This window comes from Melanostigma gelatinosum, assembly GCF_949748355.1.
Source record: "Melanostigma gelatinosum genome assembly, chromosome: 3".
NCBI lineage: Eukaryota > Metazoa > Chordata > Actinopteri > Perciformes > Zoarcidae > Melanostigma > Melanostigma gelatinosum.
In genome coordinates this window covers 16,251,625-16,273,429 of record NC_136636.1, presented here as the reverse complement: position 1 = coordinate 16,273,429, position 21,805 = coordinate 16,251,625, and the positions used below count along the sequence as shown (strand labels likewise).

At 39.1% G+C, this 21,805-nt stretch overlaps 1 protein-coding gene across 2 annotated transcripts in view; it reads right to left on the bottom strand.

The window, feature by feature from the left end:
- Positions 1–3,907: 3,907 nt before the first annotated feature.
- The window catches only part of LOC306775147 (sodium-coupled neutral amino acid transporter 3-like), a 31,501-nt gene continuing 13,603 nt past the window's right edge, over positions 3,908–21,805 (bottom strand). The window contains exons 2-17 of one of the 2 annotated variants that reach the window (XM_079265429.1): positions 20,192–20,377; positions 19,797–19,817; positions 19,555–19,636; positions 19,344–19,459; positions 16,336–16,409; positions 16,027–16,119; positions 15,046–15,127; positions 11,608–11,690; positions 10,702–10,760; positions 10,209–10,373; positions 9,972–10,051; positions 9,786–9,886; positions 8,737–8,861; positions 8,500–8,644; positions 7,205–7,308; positions 3,908–7,057 (exon numbers count right to left, since the gene is read on the bottom strand). In XM_079265429.1, coding sequence (XP_079121555.1) covers positions 6,953–7,057; positions 7,205–7,308; positions 8,500–8,644; positions 8,737–8,861; positions 9,786–9,886; positions 9,972–10,051; positions 10,209–10,373; positions 10,702–10,760; positions 11,608–11,690; positions 15,046–15,127; positions 16,027–16,119; positions 16,336–16,409; positions 19,344–19,459; positions 19,555–19,636; positions 19,797–19,817; positions 20,192–20,295 — 1,539 coding nt within the window. In that variant the 5' untranslated portion in view covers positions 20,296–20,377 and the 3' untranslated portion in view covers positions 3,908–6,952. The remainder of the gene's footprint in view (positions 7,058–7,204; positions 7,309–8,499; positions 8,645–8,736; positions 8,862–9,785; positions 9,887–9,971; positions 10,052–10,208; positions 10,374–10,701; positions 10,761–11,607; positions 11,691–15,045; positions 15,128–16,026; positions 16,120–16,335; positions 16,410–19,343; positions 19,460–19,554; positions 19,637–19,796; positions 19,818–20,191; positions 20,378–21,805) is intronic. The other variant, XM_079265430.1, reaches the window with a different exon arrangement.

Here is a 21,805-nt window from a genome sequence, read left to right as displayed (position 1 = left end):
CACTCGCGCCAGTCTCCGTCCACTGCCAGAACTCCCTCCAAACTCCACTTCCGTCCCAACTGACATATGTTTTGCTTCAAGATGTTCCTGTCTGAATTGTATCTTTGACATTTCAGGATAACATGCTCCATGTCTTCAGTAACATTACAGATAGTGCACTTATCTGAGTCCATTTTTGCCATTAAATACAGCGTTGAGTTCAGTCCTGTATGTCCGAACCTTTACCTTGATATTATGACCTCCTCTCTTCTATACTTCCCTTTGTATGTCTTCACATTTATGGTTTTCTGAATGTTATAATAATGTCTTCCTTTGTTATCGTTGTCCCACTTCTGCCATAACTCCCGTCCTGCCTCTCTTATTCATGCTTTAGCTTCCCCCTTTCCAAAAGGAATTTTCAATATCTCCTCTTCTTTTAGTGTTGGTGCTCTCTTTGCAATCATATCTGCTCTCTCATTACCCTCCACACCTACATGAGCAGGAACCCAGCACAATTGAACATTAATTCCCAGTCTTTGAAGTCTCAACATTATCAGAGATATTTCCATCACTAAATCCTCTCTAATTGTTTGTTTTGTCTTCAGGCTGTTTAAAGCTGCAGCAGAATCTGAACAGATTACCACTCTCTCAGGCCTGACCTCTTCTACCCATTGCAGTCCCAAGATTATTGCAATAATTTCCGCTGTAAAGACAGACAATCTGTCATTAATTTGTTTGCATATTGTCACACTAAATTCTGGTATGAATACCCCTGATCCCACGTGTCCATTCCCGTTATCTTTAGATCCATCTGTATAAATCTGCATATAGTTATAATAATTATGATTGATGTATATTTGAGTCTGATGTCATACAATTTTCTTTCCATCCATTTGTTCCTCTCTTCTATGAGTGTTAAATCCACATTGTGCACTGGTAGTATCCACGGAGGAACATTTCCCCATATTACATTGGGCCCATACTCTAACCCAGTTAACCCGTATTCTTTGGCTATTGCACTGATTGTCCAACCAAACCCTTTGCCTTTACTTTGGGTGTATTCCCAGCATTCATACAGCACATTTGTTACGGGAAGTTCCTCTGCAGATCCCTTTAACTTCACCCAATATGCCAGAGCTAGTTTTGCTCGTTTTAGGCTTAATGGCAGTTCGTCGGCTTCTACCAGAAGTGCGTTGTTTGGGGTAGATTTAATTGCACCTACACTAAGTCTGAGAGCTCTGAACTGAATTCTATCTAATGCTAGTAATGTACTCTTGGCAGCTGTTCCATAAACCATACATCCATAATCTATACCTGCTCGTATAATAGCCCTATAGATGTCCATTAGTGACCGTTTATCTGCTCCCCATTGATGTGGGGAGCTAACTTCTGTATGTGCTGCTAAAATTTCTTCTTTTCTCTGTCTGTGCCTCTCGTGTAAATGACTTCTGCTATGAACACCAAATTTCTCTTTTCCCAATAATTCCTGATATCTCGTGAAACATTTCCATAGATAGCTTTTTACAAGGATTATAGAAGTTCACTAACTGTATATCTCCTCTTGGACTACATACTTCTATCATAACACATTCATACTGTTCTGGAACATTAATCTTTCTATGTGCTAAGTTATCCTTGATAAATGTTACACACCCTCCACCTTGTTTTCCAATTCTATCACATCTGACAGAGCTGTATCCTGAAGTGATAAAGTCCAACTGAGGTTTTAACCAAGTTTCTTGAATGCAAATAACATCTGGTGTAACTGTCAGATCAGCTACAACCTTCTTGAATTCTTGCCCATTTGCAATTAGACTTCTGGCATTCCATTGTAGGATATGCAACACCATTATGAGGTTAATCACCCTGAGCCTGTACATCATAGTTGGGAGGGTTCAACATCTTGTGAATCAGATCAGCCTTAACTTCTTTAATCCCCAGTATCTCTATGGCTGCCTCTACGATTGTCTTTATTCTGTCACTTTTTCTTTTTTGTTGAATTGCCAAATTCATAGTTTTGCAGATGAAGGCCACGAAACAGATTTTATCTACAATTAGCGTGTCCTCATTTATCTCTTTTATGCATGGATTTAACTCTGTTAGACTCTGATCTAGGACAGGGGGAAGGTCCACAGGAGGTTGTCTCATCCCAGCTTCTCTTATATCATTCCTGTGGCTTTCCCTGGGTGTAACTTTATCATTTTCCTTCACTTTTTTAACTGCTTCCGCATAAGACACTTGATTAAGTATTTTATATTTCTGCACTTCTTTTGCTTGTATTTGAACTGGGCATCCTCCAAAAGCAGCGCTGTGTTCACCGCCGCAGTTACAACATTTAATTTTTACATCTTGACCACATTTTCCGTATTCATGCTCGACTCCACATCTTGCATATCTCTGCTTACCCTTACATTGCCCTGCAGTATGTCCCATTCTTTGACACTTGAAGCATCTTAAAGGAGCTGGAATAAACTCTTTTACATCATAGCTCATATATCCTATTCTTATTTTCTTAGACAAGATCTTTTCAAACTCCAGCAGCACTGATAGGCTGTCAGTTTTCCTTCCATTTCGATTGATTTGCAGTCTGGAAGCTTTCACTACCTTTCCTCCTTTCACTTCCTTAATTATCTCATCTATGGACACTGACAATGGCACATCCTGTATAACACCTCTCAGCTTTGAAACGCTCCCAGGAATATGACAGCTGATCCTTTCTCCATTCAAAGTTTCAGCTCCGAGGATCTTCTCTCGTTGCCTTTGATCTGTAGTAAAGATCAAAAGACGCCTGTTGCTTAAAAACTTGGCAAACTTAATCTTTCAATTTCCTTCTCTATTGCCTTTGTCAGTTTCAACGGGTGATAATGGGCCCCTTCATTCTTAAACGCAATCACAACTTTCCATTCAGTTGAGTCATCCTCCTTCCCCACACCTGATCTAGTAGCCTTCACTTTTTTGTAGTGATTTCAGCAGTGTGGTGTGTGGACTGCAGTGGGCGCTGTGCCAACTTCACTCCTCTGCATCTCACATGGAGGACGAAAGAAACGCAACGTATACATCGGTCTGTCATCAGTCATCGGTCGATGACTGACTGAACTGCGCAGGAGTAGGATTGTCTTGGAGGAAGCAGGACGAGCTGTTAATATGGCTAAAAGGTCTTTGTGTCACATGTTAATGAAATAGCCTTCCACACAATCAAGCTGGCTGACAGCGCCGCCATATGGACATAAATAGACATTTTCTCTGGCGGCAGATACTGGGCCAAATGCTCTGGAAAGCCATAAAGTGAAAATGATAATAAATAATATATATTTATAAAATAATTAATATATATTTATATAATACGAAATGCAGCTCAAAGTGTTTCACAAAACAAAACCGAGGAAAAACAGGCCATTCTAACAAGAGTTAATATTGGAATATACTGAAAAAAGAAGGGTTGTAAAATAATAAACACAAACAAATTAAAATTAAATAATTACAGTAACAACGGTTTCATCCGAAATGTCTCCCATCGCCCCAATTCATTCAGCCACAAGTACATGTGTTTGTATTCTTTAAGTCTTAAAGTAAGGTCAGCAATGAAGGATCATTATGACCTAAATTAGTGTTTTTTATGTAAACACAACTTAGCCTCGACAGATTGACACCATAAGAACACTGACCAGGTATAGAAACTCTGCTTTTAAACCTTACAAATGCGTTTGGGGATGAAGATGGTATATTCCTACAAGGATCAAATGTGGAAATGTCCATTCAATTTAAAAAAAAATCTGTTAAGTTGCATACAAATAAAAATCAACACACACAAAACCCATATGATTGAAGTTAGGCTGATTTGTTCATTTGCGCTTAAACACAACAAGCAGAAAAATGTGCTGCTTAAATAAGAATTAGTTTCAGTGAAGGGGAAATGATGACAATGTAAAAACATCTACAATTATTTTATTGGCAAACTAAAACTGTCCCTGCTATTTACACTTTACAAGCTATTGTAAATATGCATCACAAATATAAAAGGTTTACATTTATATACATTATTTATATAAAGCCACTTCTTATTCACCAAAATTCTTATACCATATTATATTATAGTTGTGTCATTTTCATAAAGCTATGTCTTGAACAACAGCTGTAATAAAATATCACACAGATTTGTTTAGGTACAAGAAAAATGCATATTTGATATACGGCGTCTGGTATTAAAACTGTGGTACCTGTTAAAAGGTTAAGGCACTTTAAAGCAGTAGGTAGTCAGTTCTCGTTTTGGCATGATACCTTTAAGTGAATAAAAACTCTGTTCACTAAACATGCCAAAACTAAACTTTCATTAACACCACTACAACCACTGTAAATACATGTGGAAAAGCAAGGGACGGAGGTTGATATGTGCATAAGTATTTCCGACTTATTCACAATTCATTGGTAAAAATCAAAACTGCTAAAGGAATAGATACTTCATAAATACATTTGGAGAAGTAATGATTTACGCAGGACTGTTACGAAGCCTGAAACTTGCGATACAATATACCTTTGGATAAGAGCAGAAAATATTTGTGATAAAAGTTTTGTGATAAAATTTATTTTTATTAAAAGTTTAAACAGTTTGTGTTGTTTTTTAAATTGTTAATTTGTGATTTATATATAATGAAATGTAATTTGTAAAAAAAAGAAAATAATGTATATGCATGTTGTTGTGCTTTTGTGAGTCTCAAAATTCACCTGAAGAATTACTGAAAGTATCCATGAATGTGTCATCACTGACAGATCACCACAACAGTAATGTTTGAAATATTATTTCATGTAGCATCTTTTAAAGAAGGGATTCATAATACTAATGTTATAGCACAGAATGATACTTCAATACACTTCACTGTAAGATCAAAATACTACAAACCAGTAAGCTGTTACAACAGAATCCCAAAAGCATAATACATCTTCAAATGAAAAAAAAATGAACTCCCACCAGCGGGTTCATCTTTACAACTCATGTTGCATGGACAAACATTGTTCGAGCTCAGGTGGGTTCAACCAAATTATTTTAAAAAAAATCACATTTTCTAACTGATCCAAAGTGGTGTCTAGTCAAGATAGTTTTTTGTTTTTGTTTTATTTGCAGATGTTTTTAAGATATGTACATTGCTTAGGTGTCCACATACTTTTGTCATTATAGTGTAACTCAAGACCTGAGCAATTACAACCAAAACTACCGGTATCTGCATGGCTGGAAACCATGTTTCAGGTGAGCCCTATCTCCTAAAAATTACGTTCCCCCGAAACTAAAATGCATTCTCAATTACGTTTGACTATAAACGTATTTTCTCCCTGAAACATATTTTCTCCCTGAAACATATTTTCTCCCTGATTACGTTTGTGTTTGATGTATTACAAACACGTTTCTAATCAACATATCTTTGCCATACTCTACTCTTTATTATTTTCCTGTGATCTGCCTTGCCTTTATTTACTGACCCTAACCCTGTCCTTACTCTTACCCTCACCATAACCACGTCCCCCCATGCGTGGATCAGCGCATTTCTGCCGGAGACAGGCGGCGTGTTGCGGTCGTATTCTGACCGCATAATAGGGAGGAGAGGCGGTGGTGGAGGGGGAAAAAAGGTTTGTGTTAAAATGTTGATTTGAAATGTATTTTGTAATACGTCAAACACAAACATAATCAGGGAGAAAATACGTTTATGGTCAAACGTAATTGAGAATGCATTTTAGTTTCGGGAGAACGTCATTTTTAGGATTCAGGGTTGTTCAGGTAGGTGACTTCCAGTTAGTGAGCTTTAGAAGGTCTGGAAGGCGTTTAGCCTTTGTAGTGATGTATCAATCTTCTAATCTAACAGTTTACAAGTATGTGAATAAGTATATTTTCACAAACATATCAACATTCAGTGTGGGAAAAAAGAGATTTCTGAATTTTAAAGGGGGTGTCTAGAATTTAAGAGATTTAGGAGCTAGACTCACATGTGAACTGTCCGTTTAAAACTTGAGCTGTTCTTGGTTTATATTCAAGTAGTCACAGTTTGGCATACGTGAGCTGAAAGTTCTGCAAGGGCATGCATGAAATGCTAAGATCAAGCTCTTTGTATTTTATAAAAAAAATCAGAATATCATCATTCGTAACTCCTTCCATTATTTATGTACGGTAAGCTAAAACAAAAACTGATATGCGATCAATTTGGATCATTGCCTTTATCATATACAGTAGTTAAATATAGTCCATTTGAAATTAATAGTGTCTCAATAAATATACAATCCTGTTGCTGTGTGTTTGTGTGCTGTTCCAAATGCTATAAGGCACCAAGGTTTCTGAAGAGAGTTAGCAGATCTGGAACAAAAGCTTAGTGGGATGCATTACATAACACCTCCACAGACCATGAAATGAAATATCACCTGCACTCTAAGGCCTTAAAGCACTTTTTTTGTTTTACATTACATCATGATGGACAGTTCAGAGAGCAGCTGGTCAGGATGAAATCATCTGACTATTCTCTTTTGTGTGTCTTATGAAAAATAATTGAAATTGGTGCGAAAAATAACAAGTTATTTCTCATGCATATCTTCATGTATTCCCGTCTTCAGCCTAACAGACGATCATGCCTTCTGTTTCTGTACAGTACCAGCTGCAGTTGTTTGTGTGTCAATAAAAAGGAAGCAACAGGAAAGGAGGACCCAACAGATGGTAATAAAAAAGCCCCTGTTTAGTCCTGATTATTCATACAAATTGCATTACGTGTTGTGTGAAATTAATTATGTCGTTATGCAAGGACTTTGTTCACAAAAAGCTAATTTAACTCGATCAATTACAGTGTGATCTCAACCGACATCCTATACTGTATATTTTGTTACAAACCCCTGCAGGCTCTGTGCAGCCCTGTAGCGATCCCACTGAAGTGACAGTGTTCCCTTTACATTGACCAGTTATTTTCCCCCTTTCCAGAGCTCACAAACACCGAAGCAGCATCTAGTGGCCTCCAGCAGCATGGCCGCCCCCTGAAGTCCAGTCGATGATTATGAAGCTCAGACTCATTAACATGAAAATGGCACCCAAAGCTGCAAAACAGGCCGCCTAAGAACGAGGGGGAAAGAGCACATCGATGGCATTGACGCTTAATTATCAAGAACACCATTCCATGACAATAGCCTTTATCGCATGGGATAATCACCAACTAAGCATAATGAATGACTGAAGTGGGGAAAGATTTCAAGGCCTCACCAGTATCTTAGGAACAGAGTTCATGGGTTCATCTTCATTGGGAACAATGCGGATGTAAAAGACAGCAGGGAAGATGAAAATGAGGCAGGGAGCCGACGTTGCGCCTGTAAGGAGAACGAGGAAGGGCTGGTGAAAAACAAAGCAAATGGCACTGCAGCGATATGAAGACAAAACATTTGGAAGTCTAGTTATAATCAGTTTGTAAGTAATGAGTAACATGACTCAACACTGAGAATATTTTAGCAATCTTACCAAGTTTTGTTGAAATGTTATTTTTCAGGGTGCTTGATGCATCATTTGTTGTTGTTTTTTTTGTTTGTCATTATATTTTTTTCTATTATTATTGTATTTTATTTGCCCATTACTGGGCAACAAGTGTTGCCGTCCTCTTAATTTGTTCCTGCATCTGATTTTTTTCTTCTTTTCATTCATGAATTATTTATTTAATGACCCAACAAAAAGGTTTTGAAGAGAATACACAGCATGTTAAATATAGTTTACAGTGATAGACAGAGTGATACAGTGGTGATAGAAAGTGAGGGAGAAAAAACAAAGACAGGCCCTATGCACCCCCTGTGAGTTAAAACCAAATCAAAAACGCCCCAGAAGGCTTGCTTTGCGAATTATATTTTCATTCAGATTTTTTTACATTCATGATTTTTTTCTTCATATCAGATTCACCTGTTTTTTAAATTCAAAATTGAAACAGACAAGTTTCAGGATTGTAAGCCCTAACAATATCCAAAAGTTGTTGCAAACAGCTCCATATATTGCGTCATCTGCATGCACATGTTTGTCAAAGCAGAAGCTGCCTTTGAAGATGCCCGTGGCGCTCTTTCGACTGCAATTTTTTCAAACTTTGACCTCTAACCTTTGAAACACGAGGACAGAGCGTGACAATAATATTGACTTGTTTTTCCGTGAGCAAACATGCTCTGGTAAGGTTTTTTTGTTTTGCTTTAATGTTTTTTTGTGTGTGTCAGAAATGTGAACGCTTGAAATACAACAAACACTGCTAGATCAAACAAGGGTTGTACACAGCGACAAAATAAGTAACTCATCATAATGACATCATATGTAGAACATCTAGTCGAATAAATCCAGACAAGTGGATAAATAAGACCTGCAGGATATGTTGTTTCCTATCATTGTTGTAATGTTTTTTAGTGATATATATGATATAGCATATGTTTGCTACTTGTCTGCAACTTTTAAGTCTGTCATGGTGACAATGTTTCTGTTTTTCTACGATACTTTTGATACAATTTCATCTTTTTGTACTGTGCTGTACTAACCAATGATGCCGAAGATGCCTAGAATGTTGGGGGCAAATATCACCAGCATATTGATGATGCTGAGCAGAACGACAGCAATGGCAATGTGACGCAACCAGTTGAAAGACTTTGTGGGGAATGCCATATGCTGGATGGCTCTACGTACCTGTAGACAGAGCAGACAGAGGATTCAATGAGGAAATAATACCACGATATCGTCATTGAGAAACACAGGGAACAAATCAACAACAAACTTACAGGGAACAACACAATAGGGACGGTCAGCGTCACAGCCGTGAGGACGGCCACTCTCACACACAGGATCAAGGTGTCGTAAGGATCGATCCGGCTGTATGTGTGCAGCAGTTCAGGCTCCACATTGCCTAAAGAAATATGTGAAAAATAGATCCAGAAAAATGTACTTTCTTGATCTCATGTGAACTTCACTGAGTAATAATCTAATGTAGCACTGGCGAGCCACAAACTCTAGCTTGTCACCACAAGATGGAGCTTGTGCTCTACGTGGAGGATGAGACACTCTACCAGGCTCTGTTTTTCTTCAATGCAGAAAAACACTAACCATTAATACCGCATATTATTATATGACTCAACAACATGCAGTAAATTAAAACCATAGATCAGAACATTTGTTTAAAATCTGAAAATGATTACATATTTAATCTAATTGCTTCTATTGCATTTTGCCACAAAACATATTTGAGCATTTTTAAAAGCTGCATTATGGCAAGATTTTCCTTTATGTACTATAGTGTTCTATATAAAGCAGAATCCCCTCATCATAATTACGGGCCCTGTTGATTCCTCGATTTGGACAAAATTATTGCTCTTTTTCTCTTTTTTCTTCTAAAAACAGCAGCAAAACAAAGTATTTTTTATATTACTGTGACCTAATGTCCGTCCCGTTCTTGTGAACGCAATATCTCAAGAACACCTTGAGCACATTTCTTCAAATTCGGCGTAAACGTCCACTTGCACAGATGAACTGATACGATTTTGGTGGTCAAAGGTCACTGTGACCTCACAAAACACATTTTTGGTCATAACTCAAGAATTCATATGCTTTTTATGACAATTTCACACAAATGTCTAACTGGATAACATTATGAAGTTATGACATTTTGGACAGACATGGATGTAAACTGCAACATGACTGGTTGACGAATGCATACAATCACAAGGCGATAATTCTAGTTTAACAAAAAAAACCATCTCTCTTTTTTTCCTGAATATTATTTTTCCAACGATATTGTAAAGACAAACTCCCAAAAAGTAGGAACTCTTTTCACCATAAAAGGTCAGGTAGCCAAAGAGAGCTGCCAGAAAGTACATGATGTACATGACAAGGATGGAGATGTTGGACACCTTCTGCATCTTCTTCTGCGTTGGACTGAAATCAGACAGTTGAAAGTCATTTGAATGCTCCATTATGCAATGACATGTTGTAAAATATATGCAGGTGAGGGGTGACTCACTTGCGGAGCTCGGTGTAGATGGGGAGGACCTCAGGGTGGCAAACAAAGGCGAAAGCCAAGATGGGGATGGTGTATGCTGTCTGTTAAGAACATATTAACAGGTGACTTTCTATGATTAGAAGTGCAACCGAGACTCTCAAAATAAGTGTGGGAACTCTGCAGACATCAACGTTTCTTGCTTTACTGTTTGAAAACAATCCAGATAAGCAGACTGCGTTTTTCAGCTCAGCCGCTTACCTGTGAGTTCATGGTGATCATGCGTGGGGAGCAGTGGGAGTCAATGTCTTCGTGAACCAGACCATTGTTGTACTCGTGGCCGTGGCTTGAGACATTCAGGGCAGCAGTAGTGTTGGCTGAGAACTCTTCGAAAGGGCAGGGGATCTGAAACTTCTTATAGATAACCTGCAGGGGATGCGGAAAATTGAAGAAACTAACAGGTGGAATCGAAGAAAAGACGTAAGCACGAACAAAACAAGGGCTCAAAATAACCACTGCCTACGTCAGGTTAGTGTGACTCAGTCTCTAAGTACTTAGGTTTTACATTTAACCTTTGATGTGCATTGAGCAGGTCTTATATGAGCCTTATCAAACATAGCAAGACACCACCAAAAAATGAGATGAGCGTGGGAAGAAAGTGATTAACGTGCCAAGATGACATGCCAGAACAAATTAGTCTCCTTGTGAAGAGTCACTGTGATGATGTTCTACTATGTGAGCAGGACCAACTTACTGCAGAGAGAAAAAACACCATACAGCTGAGCGAAAATCCACTGGTATAGCCGAGGTAACCTGAAAATGAACAGGAAAAGACAGTTAATGTTAGAGCTCCTGATCCACTTGGCCTTCATGTGTTGTTTGTGACCACTGCGATCTGTAATAGTTACACAACAAAAGCTAAGAGTCAGACGAATGACCTCACAGCACTATGGGACCAGAAAGAGCATGTTTATATTATATTCATGAATAGTTCAGAGGGAGGGATCAACTCAGAGAAAATGATGTCTAATTGGGCACCTACTGTTCCCTCTGCCAGAGGTCGGACTAAGACACACTAACTGCTTGACTCTGAGGTAACTGCTGCATCAAAATGCGCTTACCTAAGCTCAAAGTCAAAAGAAAAAATAACTTTAATGAACAAGTCCTAAAGATAGAACATGTTCCTGGAAAGAGCTAAACTACAAATGAATTAACTTCAGCTTGAGGATCTTCCGCTTCGCAGCAAAGCGTGTGTAAAAACAGACTGATAGGCAAAGAAGTGCAAGGACGTCATTGACTTATAGTCTCTTAATATTAGGAGGCAGGAACTAAGCCCAGTAACAAAAACTGGAACTTTTGGAACCACATTTCCAACACAAAAAGAAAAGACAAACAAAAAGCTGTGGGTGACAATATAAAAGCACCTACCATAAACCAAAATGACGTTTTGACTTACGGTGTGATTATTTTGACCTACCATAAGTATTTTTACTATGCATAATTTTGGGCACTTGGGCAGATCTGGGCTTCCATTGAAACTAGACCCCAGTGGTCAAAATGCAGGTGAGTTCCTAAAGATGTCCCTGGAAAAGTTCCGGTGGTGAAAAGAACCACAAATGTTTCCCTTGCTTGCAGCTCCAACTGCACTAGTTCTACTCACCGAGCTGTTTCATTAAAGCCAGGGGCAGGATGATACTGGCAGAGACCATGATGACCAGGTAGTTTCCATTCAAGTACCACAGACTGTTTGGAGAAAACTATAGTTTACTTTGGTGAGCTCAATATTTCAAACATTGGCACAGAGAGACACAGCACACAGAGAGACGGGGACAAAATTACAGCGGAAAATGTGTTAGATGGTAAGATATGGTTGAACATATTTTGTGAAACGTTAGTACTACTTTCTCTAAAATCACAAAAATCTACTGGTCCAAACGGATGACGTGCTGCATTTTGCCTGACCAAACAAAGCAACCTGCTGGGAACATCCATGGCCACAAAAACTGTGGGAAAAACATGTGTGCTTATGTTGCTCTCGACAGAAGTACTGGAGTAGACTGTATGTAACTCTGAAGATCCATGCGGCTGTTCACAGTTGCAGAATAGGAAAACAGTGGAGCCTCATCAACACAGCACCAAGACAAGACGTCAGTAAACATTACCAGCTTATTCCATCACACCATCGTCACTTATGTCCCTTTAGTTGTGTCACATCAACCCCACAACAAACATCTCCATTACTCACCCGAGACCATAACAAACATATTCAATCTGGTGACGGGTTAATTCAAAGGGTGGCATATGGTCTCAAAAAAGTATAAAATGCAAGTCTCCTTCAAAAACAATCCAAGGCACATTGTAGGGATTGTGCTAAATTAAAATGCCTTTACCCAACAGTGCAATATGTATTTAAAATGACCTACGCATTGCGACCGACATGGGTCTTCATCTGGGTCATTGTCTGCAGTAGCTTGAACCGATAGGGGGACCATGCTGCTGTTTCATCATTGGCTATATGTGGGCACCATTAGACAACGTCCTGTGAACGCCGTTCATAAAACACAACACCCTCACATAACCTAAAAAGCCGCCACAACATGTATATGTGTCTTTTTAACACATGTTTCAGTCCTTGAGGTGGGCAACCACCAGTTTACTTAAAGGAATAGAAAAGACAAACGCCCCTTGTGTGTCTTTTTCAGGAAAACAAATATACATTTAATTAGTAGCTGTAGACCTGGGATGAGCACCAGCAACAGGAAGCTTAAAGAAATAATTGTCAATCATCAAAGACCACTGTCTCCTAAATCCTGTGTATAGAACAGTCTTTGTGTCCTACAGCCCCCTTTTTAAGCTGCTAAACATGTTATTCTTAACCTTCTGGACAAAACACAACCAGTCAACTGTCTGCCATCGCCCTACAGTGATCTATGAGGCTAGCTCTGTGTGTATGTGGAACGTGGAGGAAGTCAGGCACGTCACAGGTCATGTGTCCTCTTACGACATTTAGCCAGTAGGCCATTTGAGACGATCAGCTTTCTGCTGTGATGCGATTCCAGAGCTGCTGAGGGAAAGTCTAATCTAAAGTCAAACAAGACCAATCCAAGTCAAGTGAAAAGGGGTAGGGTTAGTTTGCATAAGCAAACTGCAAGTGCTGCACTTAAACATTTTTATTTGAGATGTCTTAATGCACAGCTGGGTGTTTGCAATGTATAATAATCAAATATGTAAGCTGGGTGGTTAAGAATGGCCTATAGCACTGTTTTATTATTCCTTGGATTTTACAGTGTCAATGATATTAGCTTGTGATGTGAAGTTATAATAGAAATATTAGCAGAAATAATGTGATGAATGATAAGTAACAGAAAATTGTGATCACTGACAGAATTAATTTTATCCTATTCTATTCTGCTTTTACATTGAAACTGTAAAATGTCCTGATATATAGCACATATTTAGGTCGGAATTTTTAAATAACCAATTTAGGGGATCCTATTGTGTTACTGTATGTGTTTGTATATAAAAAATAGTCTTTGGACGATACAGAATTCTCTAATTCTTTTAGCTCCCAAATATTGGGATTGCTATGTTGTATCTGCATCAAAAGTCTTCATGGAGTCAAGTGTCACAGTACAGCAGTAAGTCCAAGTCCATGTCTCAATCTTAAATTCTAACTTTTCTGACTTGGTCTCAAGACGACAGTTCTGAGTGAATTCCTCCTACTTCCAAATATCTGACCCTCTTGTGTGACCCCCCCCAGCACCACCTCCCGCTCCTCAGTACACCCTGTTCTCCTGATGCCATGGATCTGAAGAGAAACAGGCTCATTGAGTGGAAACGAACAGTCTGTCTTGGTTGCTGGGTGCCAGCCCTCAGCTGACCTGTCCTTATGCTCGACGACGAAATTTGGCACCCATGTTTAACCACCTGCTGCTGTCATTTGTAAGTGGTGTGTGTGTGCTTGCGTCAGACACAGAAAGAGCATGAGTCACAATGCTTGTGAGTCAATTTCGATTGTAGCTAAGCCCCTGAAATGAACACACGCAAACATAGACATGTGCATTACTTCGTCCCACTCTAAAATTACTCAATGATAAAAGGTAGCGTGCCCTTTAGAAGGCTTAGATGTCAGAATTCTTTCTAAATGGTATGGCATAAAAAATGACACAGATGACAGCCTGCAGTCCTGTTTGAAGCTCAAAGTCACATCTTACAGCCCTGACATAGAGAAACTCTGCAGCGATGTTCAGAAACAAAAGTCACATTCAACAGGTGAGAACACTATCATTTAACAGGCTATTATCTTGGAGAAAAATATTTGTTTTAGATCCTGAACTGATGTAGTTGTTTTTATGTTCAGACAATGTAGAAAGTTAAAATAGCAATAAAATGTCAATAATTGTCTTTATTCTTGTTCTATTATTTCATAAATACAACAAACTATAGTTTTTGTATGTATAATATAACTATATATAAAACGTATATAAGCTGTGATATCTAATAGCTTTTGCGGCTCCAGACACATTTTATTTGGTGGAAAATCAAGCAAAATGGCTCTTTGGACAGTAAAGGTTGCTGACCCCTGCATTAAGGCAAGGCAAGGCAAGTTTATTTGTATAGCACATTTCAACAACAAGGTAATTCAAAGTGCTTCACATTAGAGGATTGTCCAGATGTTTAGCTTATTTTTTTAATCTTTAAGACCTGAGATGTTTTAAGAGGGACTGCTGCAGTCGCTGCAATCCCTTTTCGAGCACACGGTTTGTTTTTAGATTCGAACAGGCAGAGCGTCTGTGTCTGTGGCAAGACTCTGACGTGAGCTGACAAGCGCTGAGGGTTTATGTGTGTACACATAACTGACAGATAGTACTCAACCGAGGGCCCCCTGCAGCTCAGCCAATTACAGGCTGCCATTCTCATCACACCCCCACACCCACTGAATCAATAAATCGTGCAAACTATTCACTGCCCACATAGTCTGCCAGGCCCTTCGGCCTTGCACACAGTGCCTGAGCTGGACAGCAGGCAGGAGTTGAGTGCCTTTCACTCGCAGCACAGAGGTTTTGATGTTGAAAAGCGCTTAAGTGATAATACTCACTCAGAGTTGGGATCCGCCTTCAGGAAGGTTTGGATGACCAGCGGTAACTCAGATTTAACAATGTACAGGTAACTGGACATAGCTGTAACAGACGAGACAGAGAAAGGGTGAAAATGTGGCCAATCATGATTCGCTAAGCCATGTCACATTATGTTTGTGTAAGTGACAGAGCAGTAGCTACTATTGAGGACACTGAGGTCATGTACTCGTGTTTTAGCAGCATGGGGGAGGTTACTGTCTACAGTTTAAAATAATTAACACATAGCGGTAATTTATCGGCAGATTGACACTGTATATTTAAAAGACTTAGTCTGACAAAAAGGCCAGAATTGTATTGCTTTCATACAACATTAAGACTGTCAAGTTGGGGAACATAAATATACTGTTTCAGTCATTTTTCAAGCAAAATTTCCAAACATGGCCAAGCTTCTCCAGATTGTATCTCTTTTTCCTCCCAGGATTATTGGCATTTTATTGGCACTATTTTGATATAGTATTTGTATTATAGCCATGACCCTGGAAAGTGAGTTACTGGTTTCAGTGAGCCAATCACAACACCAATCAATGTCAATCCATGTGTAGTTATTGCACCTACTTAGGGCTACTTATGAAAACCCATGCATTAAGTTTTTAAGCATTATAAATGCAACCAACTTAAATCATGTTCATCGTGCCTCTAATGTGTCTACAAAGCTTTGGTCAGAAACAACCAGCCATACATGCGGCTCAGTGAGTCGGTGAAACTGTTGTTATTGCCAGCAGGCAGCAGCGGGAAAGCAGCTATTCACCAACACTTCTCCTGATCTTTGCTCTTAGTACATCCTCATGTTCCGGCACATACAGCCAGGAATAAAAGTCACAATAGTAACGGTTTGAGGAATGTAGTTGTGTATGTGGTTGAGTGGGGAATATCATCATAACTCGTGTATTCTACTACAGGGCATCCACCAACTGAATCACGAAGTCACATTGGCTCCTCACCTCCAATATTCTGCAGGGTAATCGCTATACCAGCAGCCATTTTTCCAGGAGTACCAAAGGCCCTGTACCCCAGCTCTTCATAAGCTCGAATGCCTGTAAACAGTAATACTCACTCAGTTATGTTTGCTGAGACCTCCCTTTGAGCAACAAAACAAATTACAAAAATGTAAAATAATAAACAAATTAAAATGTTGTACAACTGTGACTGTTGGGTGAATGGGTTAAATGTATCAGATGTTGCAGAACTGTTTTTAAGTACATATCCTTTTGATTTCTTCACAAAAGGCAGAGACATGACACAAATCTTACCCACAATGCCAGAGGATTTCAGCAGGAGATGAATGGAGTAACATGACATGGCTGCTACTGCAGTCAGGAGAAACCTATCACACAATTCAGAAGGAACAGTCATATACTGAAGGTTTATATATGTCAACCGTGTATTTCACCAAATTCTACATTGCTTCTGGGATTATAATCCTGCCCTTACTCTTCTGACCATTTCCATGCACATTACAATAAAACAGTCGTGATGTATTGTGCATGTTCTTAGATGCTACCGCCAATGTGACATCATTTATTTACACAATTTATTGTTTGACCTGACATTGTGTATTAATGAGAGAACAAAAAACATTTCACTAAGCGTGGGAAGTTGAACTTCAGTAGTGGCTGATTTTTCACGTCACTGTCCCGCCTTTGCATGACATTTGACAGCTGATGGTGTTCATTGCTTGAAAATGTTGATTGTACAGTATGAATGTTTATTGTACAGTATTATTGTGAGACTTAACCAAAAGTTGAGGCAAATGTTCTGCATTAAAGACGAGGCATTCTTGTAATAATACTTGTTTTTTGAATATAAATGCTCCCGATTGATTGACCTCAACAGTCCTACACATGGATGAAAACCATATTTCCCACAACCCGAGTTGCAGTGGTCCTCCTACAGAGTCAAGTCAGCAGGGTTGTGAGGTCAGCATTATGGGTCAAAGGTCGATCCAAAATCCATCCCCTTTCTCAGACCTTTTCCCAGCATTTCTGTACACTCTGCATTTCCTGTAGCCACAACATAGCGAGAATACCACTGGCCCTTGTGTGTAGGCAGAGGGATGGAGGCCGAGCCCTCACATTACACTGAACAGTCATTAGCAGCATTACAACTGTCCAACCTCCCTCAACTCAAAAACAAGCAGTTATTTGATCTGCTTTTTAGTATATTACATTACTTGTGTCAATGAAGAAATATTCTTCTCTGGATCCTGATGCCTACTTGACTGCTCTATTTCTGTCTCACTGGAAACAAGCTGGCGTGGAGTGAGAATGTCTATTTGTATCTCTGCTGGTGGATCAATGGTTCTCGTGACACTATCGGCTATAATCTCCACCAGAGCCACAATGAGGGGAATAACGTTTGTAGCACAAAGAGCCACTGAGGCAGCAAGGACCAAACATATAGACTCTCGAGCAAACATGTACGAACAAAGATGAATAAACATGCTTTGAATCCAAAACACAAAAGTGACTATCGGGTCAAATATTGCAGATATTCTTAGCACATGACGCTCTGAAGCATGTGTAACAATACCAATGCAGTCAACTAGGTAACATGTATCAATGCTTGATGGTCTTCTTTTAATGAAGTGCTCGTATAGAGAAATGAATCCCCCAAGAGTGTTTCTCTTGAAATAATACATCAATAACTGGGCTCATGTGCCTGGAAAGCTCTTTTGTTTGCTTTCTAGGAATAACACTTTTGAAATGCCTCTGGTCTAGTCCGTTCAAAAGAGCCACTTGCCTTTAATCGCATCAGAGATTAAACAGATTTTAAAAAGCAGTGCTGTCTAATGCATAAAAACACAGACTTAAAGCAAGACAAGCATTACACTGAGATACAGTGTAATGATAATAAGATATATGGATAACATAGAAAATAGTGAAATGCAAATAAAGCAATCTATAATGCTTTAATACTGATTGTAATGTAGCCATACGACTAATACTAATAATCTCCATATGTCATGCTGTTAATCATACTAGAGGATTATATCTGGTGACTCAATCAAACCTACAGTTTTTCAATAACTCTCAAGTCTGTTTTGTGCTTCTTAGAACAGGCATAATGTCTCACTGTGTATTGGCCTTAAATACAAGCAGTTCACCATTACATCTTTGTTTAACTTTGACATGCACATGCTGTTTATTGAATGTTACGTTTGAACTAAGTTGTCATGATATTAAAGACTGTTAACCTGCAGGTTGGTTGCCTCAGGTTGCTTTGAAAACTCATGTAAATATAAATTTCTGTTGCACCTACTGCCATAGCAATGATAAGATCCCCAAGCATATATGGTTAGAATAACTCTGATCTAATTCCGAACAGGAATTTCATAGGAAATTACCTTTCAGCCTCCTTCATGAGAGGAGTTGAATCTATTACACTGGGGCCGTTCTAAACCTAAGTCTCGCTACTTGCTCTCTGCAGCTACGTAGACACAGACAACGTGACCAAGACAACCAGGGTCACGATCTGACACCAACATTGTGGTAAGAGCAGAAGGAAGTACACGAGCAATCCAGATGCCTCACACAGGGTCTGGAGGATCGGTTATTCTGGGCTGTGGCCTTTCTGGGTTCTGTATGTGGCAACGGGAGCGGGGATGGGAGCTTTGAAAAAGGTATGAGTAAAGATGAGCATATCATGGTACACGATATGTTCCAAGAAGTCATGACAGATAGTAAATCACTCCTGTAAGTAACTGGCACCACTCTGGCCCTCAATCGTACCACCAAAGCAGCTCACTCCTCAAGTGTAATCCCTAAGGAAGCACATTAGAGAATCTCAGGATTCTAAAATGCTTTTGGCAAATAGTTTGATGGTTTTTTTTACCACTCTGAAGTAAATTAAACTAATAGGATGTTGTAGTCATGACCACCTAAACCGAGACCAAGTCATGAGCAAGACCAGAGTGTATCGAGGCTGAGACAAGACCAAGACTTTGAGGGGGCAGGTCCGCGTCAAGACCAAGACCATACCAGTGTGAATCCCACACTGCATACACTCCTACGGTAAAATGTGAGACATTGACACTCCTCAAATGGACCTGAAAGATCCACATTCCCATAAAAAAAACACTCAGATGAAGATTCCTCTTCATTCTCATCTTTTATTGCCATATATACTGTGTGTGTGTGTGTAATGAAACTGACAACAATGCAGCATTGAAACCATTGACATAACTGACTTTGCCTGTATGCAGGTTCTAGCTCATATTTTGTAATTTGCCACCAGTTGATAAACACACTTATTTACTCACAAGAAGAGGAGTATGCCAGTGTTGGCCATGGCATACGCCAGTCCCAGGATTCCACTGCCCATAATAGCATTACCCAGGTTGAAGACGGACATGCCAAAAGACATCTTTCCTTCAAACTAAGAGGGGGAAGAAACAAGAGCACACAATAAATGTACAATTTGAAAAAGCATAATCCTCACTCTGTTGTTTTTTGTCTGTAAACTTGACTCACATCTTTGAAGCGGATTTGTTTTTCTCCCTCCGCACTGGGCAAAAACTCCTCATTCTCCAGTCCTCCATCATTATCATCAAATCTACAGGGCAAAGTTATAATTGTCAATGGATGTTCTCTCTATCTATCTCCTATAACTGTGCACATATCTCCTGTAGACTTGCTTATTTTTCTGTATCGTCATATGCATGGAAACAAATATGCAGTTTAAAAAGTCTTCGTACAAAGCTGCACAGACATACCTGACTGTTTGAGTGCCATTTCTGAATAAGGATCCACCCGATGAGGTGAGCAAAAAACAAGGTGAACATGTATTTAAAAAAAGTCAAGTTTATGTAGGATGTAAGTCATACTGTATGTTCCTCGCCACATCCATTATCCTGGTCATTATTAAATGATAAACTCTTATCACAAGGACAAAGGTATGTATGCAAATCAAAGCGTCCAAAAGTGTCTTTGTTTAGTTAACTTAAACAACAGTTGTTTGAATAATTCAGGATGTGCTTTCAAATATAATACAGAAAGACAAAATGTATAAAAAGTGCAAGGCACATGCTGTGTTATAATGCCATTAACAGTATGTAAACGACAAAGGGCAGCCATTCGTCTGTGTTTAAAATGAAGGGGGAATACTCACTGATCCTCTTCTGGCAATGTCTTCATTGGCATCCCTAAGTCACCTTCGAGGTTGTGACTTTTCCCGTTGGATAAGATGTTCATCTCTGACTGAGTTGGTTCCATAGTCCAAGTAGGAACTGATTATTTTTGGCTTGTATGTATACAATGAAGATGATCCTTTATAGTCGCTCAATATCTTGAATATCTGGGACAGAGAAAGAAAGGACATGAATTATTACATACAGTATAGGTCATGTAAAAACGTCAAAGGCTCTCTCCAGAGCCATTGTTTGGTTTGCCTGTAATTGCCTTTTTTTGCCTAATTGTAATTATTTACAATTCATTTTCAATTTCAAAGAGCAGTGTTCTATCTAATAGCTCAAGGTTCTAGTTTTACTGTACCTACACTTCTGTGAACTCTGCGGTCAATGACGGACGTCATGAAGCCTTATATTCAACATGTGTCTGTACAACATCTGGGTAACGATGACTCAGTTCTACTGTTGACACGGGGACTTCCAACACTCGAGGCCTGACCTCATTCTCTCACTCGTCCAATCTGTTCACTGAAACTTTTGCAATAAATACACCAACATGAACGGTACGTACGTAGCTGGAAGTGATCAAAGGCTGAGGTAAAATGTTGGAAAGTATGGCACATTTTTTGTGCTGTCCAGAATTTCAGTACTGAGCCAAGCAAACAAGTACAGACTACATGGCCAACGGTCAAAGTCTGCTTGAGTTTTTTTTACTTTTGTTTGCTCTTGTCCGTTGAGTATTTAATGTCACAAACCTGCAGATTCTCAGTGCTACTGTTCACATCCCACACAATGACGTGGTGGTCTTTAGGACGAATATAAGCACAACGTGAGTAAACCAAATGCTAAATCACTCACAACAGCAGGCCTCAAATTACTGAGAAAGCCGTTTGCAAAACTGTTGTTACCGTATTACTATAATCATACAATTCAACAGTATTTTTCCTTAATGAGCATGGGGCTTTCTGTAACAATAGTTTGAGGAGAAAGAAGGTATATTTTTGTCAACCGATGAATCACTATAAAACTATGAAGACTTTTGTGGGAGAATTCACATCACTCACATCCAATCAAATTATCAATAACTAAGAACTATTAATAATATGTGATTGCATCACATAGCGTTGCGTCACACCCAAGTGACATATTGAATAGTCTTCACCAGAACTCAGAGAGACAATGTGGTGTTGTTTGCTGTTTCCTCTGTGACAATTGTACAGCAGCTCAATTGTGTTCACGGTGTCCTCTCAGCCAAAAGATCCCTATTACTGCTATTCACACTGTTGAAGAGGGCCATTGATACAAGGACACTGCAGCTACAAAAGAAGGCCGAGTAGAATAAAACAAAGTCCCACTGCACAACATAAACACAATAATCAGGCACAGATGCCAATCAAGAAATTAATAATTTCCTCCAATAAAGAAAATGTATTTAAACCTAAAAAATATCATCTAACTTCAATGAGACCTTCCATTGCCACATCTATTCAGTCATTTTATCTGCCCTAAGTTAACATGTCCCGTAACATAGCAACACATAAAAGCCCCTAATGTCAATACTTTCTGTTGCAACACCAGACTTTGATAATGATCAT